Source organism: Octopus bimaculoides, chromosome 3 (genome assembly GCF_001194135.2).
Source record: "Octopus bimaculoides isolate UCB-OBI-ISO-001 chromosome 3, ASM119413v2, whole genome shotgun sequence".
In the NCBI taxonomy this organism is placed as follows: domain Eukaryota; kingdom Metazoa; phylum Mollusca; class Cephalopoda; order Octopoda; family Octopodidae; genus Octopus; species Octopus bimaculoides.
Genome location: NC_068983.1, coordinates 164174382 through 164181659, shown reverse-complemented (window position 1 = coordinate 164181659; position 7278 = coordinate 164174382). Strand labels below are relative to the sequence as shown.

The 7278-nt window shown below is 35.9% G+C and overlaps 1 protein-coding gene across 1 annotated transcript in view; it reads left to right on the top strand.

Moving 5' to 3' along the window:
- Positions 1-7066, top strand: part of LOC106875233 (uncharacterized) — a 104772-nt gene extending 97706 nt beyond the window's left edge. Inside the window, exon 9 of the mRNA XM_014923291.2 lies at positions 5272-7066. Coding sequence (XP_014778777.2) covers positions 5272-5377 — 106 coding nt within the window. The 3' untranslated portion in view covers positions 5378-7066. The remainder of the gene's footprint in view (positions 1-5271) is intronic.
- The last annotated feature ends 212 nt before the right edge of the window (positions 7067-7278 follow it).

Here is a 7278-nt window from a genome sequence, read left to right as displayed (position 1 = left end):
CTGTACTGTTAGCAAGTTCTATATTTTTCCATTTGTATTTGAGTTAAATTAATTAATTAAGCATTAAACATGTCTCTGTAAATTCTTCTCTGCTTAATTATTCTTATTTTAATGACTGATTGATTCTGTTAACAACATTTTGAAGAATTGAAACAGGTTGTGACCGCCAAGAGTTGTCATGCATTATTAATGACATAAACAGTGTAAAATGAATGTAAGCAGGTTTTTTGAACAAGTTCTTCAACTCACCTCACCAAGAACTTATTTTTGCTGCTCTGGTTGTGCTTCTTTACCAAAACCATTCCCAGAACTTATTCCATCAAAATCCATTGCATTTAGCTGGCATCTTTCCAATTTCAAGTTTTTTTTTTTTGTTTTTTTTTTTTATTTCTGTCATTGGACTAAGACCATGCTGGAGCATTGCCTTGGTAGGTTTGGTCCGACAAATCGATGCCCGGGATTTATTTTTCTTTTTAAGTCCGATTTGTGCCAGTGCCACCTAAAAGCACACACCTGTGCCAGTGTTGCATAAAAAGCACCCATACCAGTGCCACATGAAAGACACCCATTCTGGTGCCACATGAAAAAAGCATTCATGTCAATGGCACATACAAAGCCCCCCCCCCAGCACATTCTGTAAAGGGGTGAGTTGGGGTTATGAAGGGCATCCAGTGGTAGAACCCATGGCAAAACAGACAATTAGAGCCTGGCGTAACTCTTCAGTTTGCCAGCTCCTATCAAACAAACTGTCCAGCCCCAGAATGGAAGATGGAAGTTAAATGATGGTGATGGGGATGGTGATGGTGATGGACTTTTTATTGGTGAGCTGCTAAGTTATGAGGATGTAAACAAACCAATACCAGTTGTCAAGCAATGGTAAGGGGACAAACACAAGTGCTTATATATATGTACATACACACATACGTGCATACACACACACATACATACATACATACATACACACACACATGCATACATGCACACACATACATACACATATATACTTACATACATGCATAAATACACACACATGCATACATACACACACACATACATACACATGCATACATACACACACACATACATACACATGCATACATACACACACATGCATACATACACACACACATGCATACATACATACATACATACATGCATACATGCATGCATACATATATTCATATATCATTTTCATCATCATCATCATCATCATCATTTAATATCTACTTTCCATGCCGGGCATGAGTTGGACACTTCGACTGAAAACTGGTGGATGCCCTTCCTGACACCAACCACACCAAGAGTGTAGTGGGTGCTTTTTACGTGCCACCAGCACAGGTGCCAGTTACACGACACCAGCATCGGCCATGACTGTCATCTCACTTGGTTTCACATGTCTTCTCAAGCACGTTATATTGCCAAAGGGCTCAGTCACTTGTCGCTGCGTCTGTGAGGCCCAACACTTGAAGGTTGCTTTATATGTGCCACCAGCACCAAGTGCCAGTTACACAACACTGGCATCAGCCATGGCTATGATTTCACTTGGCTTGATGAGAAATCATAAATATTCTTTTATTACCGTCTGCCTTAGCGAAGCCGGAGGTGTTGTTTTCAGTCATCTTTGTTTCTTTGTCCGTGGACAAGATATCTCAAGAACCACTTGATGGATTTGGATGAAACTTTCAGGGATATTTGGCCTCGTGACTGGCACAAACAAATTAGATTTGGGGATCGATCTGGTACTGGACAAGGATTCTGGATTATTCTTCTAGTTCTTTTACTTAATTTTTGAGAGTGGTCGGGTTCATTTTTAGTATTCTCGTTTGCGAGAGCAGTCAAGTTTATTTCAGACATTCTCATTTTAAAAATCATTTCTGGTGAATCATTGAGAGGATGTATTGCCTTGGTGGAGGTTTGTGCTATCTGAGTGCTCTTGTTTTATTATTCTTTTACTTGTTTCAGTTTTGACTGTGGTCATGCTGGAGCACCACCTTTAGTTGAACTAACTGACCCCACAGGACTTACTCTTTGTATGCCTAGTACTTATTCTATCGGTCTCTTCTGACGAATTGCTAGGTTATGGGGGAATAAATACACCAACATCAGTTGTCAAGCGATGGTGGATGGACAACACAGACACACAAAGACACACACACACACACACACACACACACACACACACACACACACACACACACACACACACACACACACACATATGATGGGCTTCTTTTAGTTTCCTTCTACCACACTTACTCACAAGGCTTTGGTCAGTCCGAGGCTATAGCAGAAGACACTTACCCAAGGTGCCATGCAGTGGAACTGAACCCAAAACCATGTGGTTGGGAAGCAAGCTTCTTACCACACAGCCCACTGCCACACCTGTGCCTATACACACACACACACATATATATATATATATACATGACAGGTTCCCACCCAGCTTCCATATACCAAATTCACTACTACCAAGGCATTGGTTGGCCTGAGACTGTCTAAGACATTTTCTCAAGGTGCCATGCATTGGGACTGAACTTGAAACCACATGGTTGAAAAGCAATATTGATTTTATTTAATTATTGATTATTGATACAACATATAATATTTCGTACTCCTTTCCAGTCCGTTTACCTCTACACCAGGATCATTAGCTGCTGTGTTGGCTAGCATCCATCTCCATATCTCCTGTAACTCGTCACAAAGCTAGAATGCATCACAGTCTTTGAAATGCCAAATGTTTGATGTCAGTCAAAGACTTTTCTTGAAGACTTGCAGACATGTCTTGCTCACCAAAACTTGAAGTCAAAATAAATGCTGCAAGGATAAGGGTTTGTGGTGAAATAGATTGGTGCCAATAATTAGTTCCAGAAAATCTTTCTGGAATTTCCATTGGTGCCCCAGCATGGCCGTGGCTTTAAAGCTGAAATAATTTAAAGAAAACGAATATTGTATTATTCTTTAACACCTCTACTTAAAATCTTTCCACTGAAAGTCACCATTTTCAGGTTTTGGAAACCAAATTTCAAATGAGTTAGGCCAAGCAATTATCATTCTTGTCTCAAACAAATATTCCTAACTGTTTACTTTTGGCCATTTTCGTTATTTTGTTTGTTCTTCACCCAAAGAAGAAAAATCCCAGGATGCACTCTTTCACCAACAGAAGAATCGTAATTTGGACTGTTCCGTAATCATTACAAAGGAAACACAATATTATGTTTCTTCTCTTCCCCATTTTCAAAAGTCAGCCATCATCGTTGTTGTCATCATCATTGTATCATCATTATCATCATTGTCATCATCATCGTCATTGTCGTCATTATCGTCATCATCATCATTGTTGTCGTCATCATCATCTTCCTCATCCTCCTCCTCTCCTCCTCATCATCATCATTGTTGTCACCAATTTCACAAAAGCCCTATGAACTAAATTTATGTCCTTCAATGCTGTTAACAGACTTAGCATTGTTGGATGGTAACATCCAGTTAAACCACTCGCATTTCCCATTTCCTTTTCCTTTCATTTTTTTTTTTTGCTTAAATATTGACACACCAGTGCACAGAATCAAGCCTGAAAAACACAGAACAATAAACTGTAAAAGAGCCTCAAAAAGCAAAGGCCCCTTCAGCTTTTCATGGAATAATTGACCCTGGTCTTTGGACCAACAAGACCACATGGACATTGTCTATGTTTAGTAATGGTAAATTTAAGGAAGCAATGAATATTTGAAGGATACAGTATCCTGACCGTTAACAACTGAAACAAGCAGTGGCATAACTAGTAGGGGATCAAGGGGAACAAGCTCTCTTCCCACTGCATCCATTTTACAAAGTTGACCCCTTTTCAACAATTTTTTTATCTCTTTAATTCACATATGCGATAAAAGTTGAATTAATTCTTTTGTTAATTGCACGAATTTGGAAGAACTTCTTTGAAGTCATTAACTCTCTTTGATTAACCTCCTGTGTTTCAAACTGTCTGCTCAATCTGCTTTGATGTGTTGGTGGCCGCTGACATCTGAAGAACCAAAGCAAACCCTGACATCATAACCTCTTGACACTGAACAATCCGGTGGAGTTTCATCTTTTTCACGACACACCTCTCTCAGTAATTGTGAGTTTCAATCATAATGACATCGTTACTGAAACATGAAATTAACGAATGGAGACTACAATTACATATATTATAACTATTGAAATATTTGACGTAATATAAGAGAAATGAGTTAAAAATGGTTCCGTATATGTCTTAGCCCCTTTTTTCATGTGCTCGCTTCCCCTAAATTTGCGACCTGGCTATGCCTCTTGGACTAGGTTGTTTATTTTATGCTTCAACAATTCTGAACATTAAAAGTGTTGGACTCTACTTCGTTCATCGTCCCAATATCCTTTGTGCTTTTCCTTCTTTATTTTCTCACACTAATACAATGGTACGTATTTCTTTGAACTTGCTTGTTCTGTCACCATATCCATTTCTAATCCATTCCTAATCCATTCCTATAGACCATAGACAGTGCCACATTTTACTCAAGACTTTCTTCTTCTCAAAACTGGATTTCTTTCCAATTCATTTTCTTTACACATCTTCCTTCTTCCTGCTGCCCCACAATATTTCAAATTCAGCATCAGCAACGCCAGTCTATCCCTTTTATTCCGGCACCACCCCTCAGTCTAGGGTGACTGCTACTCAACATGGCTACCACTCTTTCTCAGACAAATAATTATGCATTATATAAATTCACACACACAAGCACACATAGAAGCATAGGTGTATATATTATATATAAATGTATGCATGTATATATGTATGTATATACATTTGTATGTGTGTATACATGTATGCATATATATATATAAATACACATAAACACACAAGCACACACACAAATGCATACACATACACACACACACAAATACAAACACACAGAGAAATATACACACAAACACACACACACACACACACATTTCACAGAACAGAAAAGACTCAATTTACCAGAAGCAAAACTGTTATCAGAAAGAAAATAATTAAATTCTTGAAAAGTAAATTTTTTGAAAGTACTTTCAGATTTGTTTCACCGATTCATTTTTTGTTCTTCTTGTTGCTGTTGCTGCTGTTTGGTTGCTGTTGTTGACAATGACAACGACGACGATGACAACAACAACAATGATGACACTGGTGGTGATGGTGGTGGGTGATGATGATGATGATGATGATGATGATGATGATGATGATGCTAGTGATGTAGTTGCTGTTTATTGTGTATATTGTTTCAGAAATTCTCCTACAAAGCTGACCAAAGAACAGAGACAATATGCTGATAGATTAATTGAGAAATACACCAAGCTGCCAAGTGAAAAGCTTATCCAACCAGCATCATAACTAATGTGAATTGTGAGAAGAAAAACAATAATAACAACAACAAGAATATAATTTTCAAACTTGTTTTCAATTTTTCTATTAAATAACTTTAAATAAGGAAAAAAAAGAAAGAAAAAGTAAAATAAATATTGAAAAAAAAAACTCCTTGATTAAAATTGATTTCCAATAATTCTGTAATTATTTAGGAAAGTGTTGTAGAATAAATATATAAATAATCACCAATAGGCAACTTTTTGACCCGCTTTTGATTCGTAGTTCTATTTTTCTGTTTTTTATATTCTTCTTTTACTGGTTTTGACATTGCTGGGGGCTTCGACTGATTGGGTTGAATCCAGTACTTTTGTACTCATTTGAGCACTTGCAGAAGATTTAAAGTACAAAGCAGTCATTGAAATACTTGGAAATTACTCAGTCAGACAATAATATTGCAGTGTCTTTCTCTTCAAATGCACCAGTTCTCATCTCGCATTGATATATAATATAGGTGTTACACAATCTCTGAAGATTTCTTAGTGTAATCTGCTTATAACTTCAAACGACTTTACATAATGTTTATCATTATTATTATTATTAATGAAACCTAGATATGATGGTGTGACAAAATAGTTTATAAACAGACTGTCCTGTTGGGTTTTTCTTTCCTCTATGTTCTCTGTGATTTTTCTATGGAGACCAATGAAATGAAACAGGAACTGAAATCTGTGTTATCCATGCAGTTTTCTCTTTTGTTGTATATGAATGCACATGGAGATTCTAAACACTGGTTATATATCATTTAACTTACTCTATATAATTCTTTCTCTCTATATATATGTATATAGTGGGCTTCCACATTGTTTCCATCTACTAAATTTCCTACACAATATGTCGGTCAATATTACTTCTTTGAGCTGCTGCGTGGTGGCCTGAAACCATGCAGTTGCAAAAACAAAATTCTTAACCACAAAGCCATGTACACAATCCGTGAATTTCAATTCAAATTGCAAATTCCTTAAATTTCTTTGAGAATGATGTGAACATCACAACACTCCATTCCATCTCTGTTACAAATTTGAAGAAACCTTGTGAAAATCTCAGCACCAAAGAACATGGGTTAATTTCCCAATGCAATAATTCCAAAATTCAGTTTTGATTCTTTGGTGAAACTTCTTACTAATATTGATAATGTCATGAAAATATCACACCATTTTCTGTTTTTTCTCTATAAAAGCTTGAAATTCATATCTTTGTATTTTCCAGTTGTTGTAACTCTTTTGATACGAGTCCGCCTGAGCCTGTCCCTCGTTCTATGATATACGCTTCTTACTTTAAACTGATCTAAATTAAAACCTTCCGTCAAAATTAAATATTAAAATATGTTTCAAACAACAGCTTAATTATGACAGAGCTATTTTATTAAATTTTTTATTATTTTTCAAAACTAATTGAAACAAAGGCAGTGTATTCCAAAAGAAACATGGTAACAAAAGTTGCTAATCAAAATAAAAAGAAATTATTGACCATTCTTTGATGAATTCTATGTGTTTTATTAAACTTATTGATATTGCAAAAATGTCTCAATTCTCTTAAATGTCTTATATACTTTGGGTTGTAGTGTCACCTGAGCACTATACACAATAATTTCATTATTATTATTATTATTATTATTATTATTGTATGTTATAAAATTTGACCATAATAAAACACTAATAAAACGTATCCAAAATGTATCATTATTATTATTATTATTATTATCATTACAATTAAACCTTGGGAGAGGCATTATGCCGGTAATAAACACACGCACTGATTCAGTCCTTTATTAATTTATAAACAGTATATAGTTTTTTGTTAAATCATTTCATTGCACTCTTGCAATCTCTTCAGTAACTTGTCTCTCCACTTCCATTTATTTTGAATGT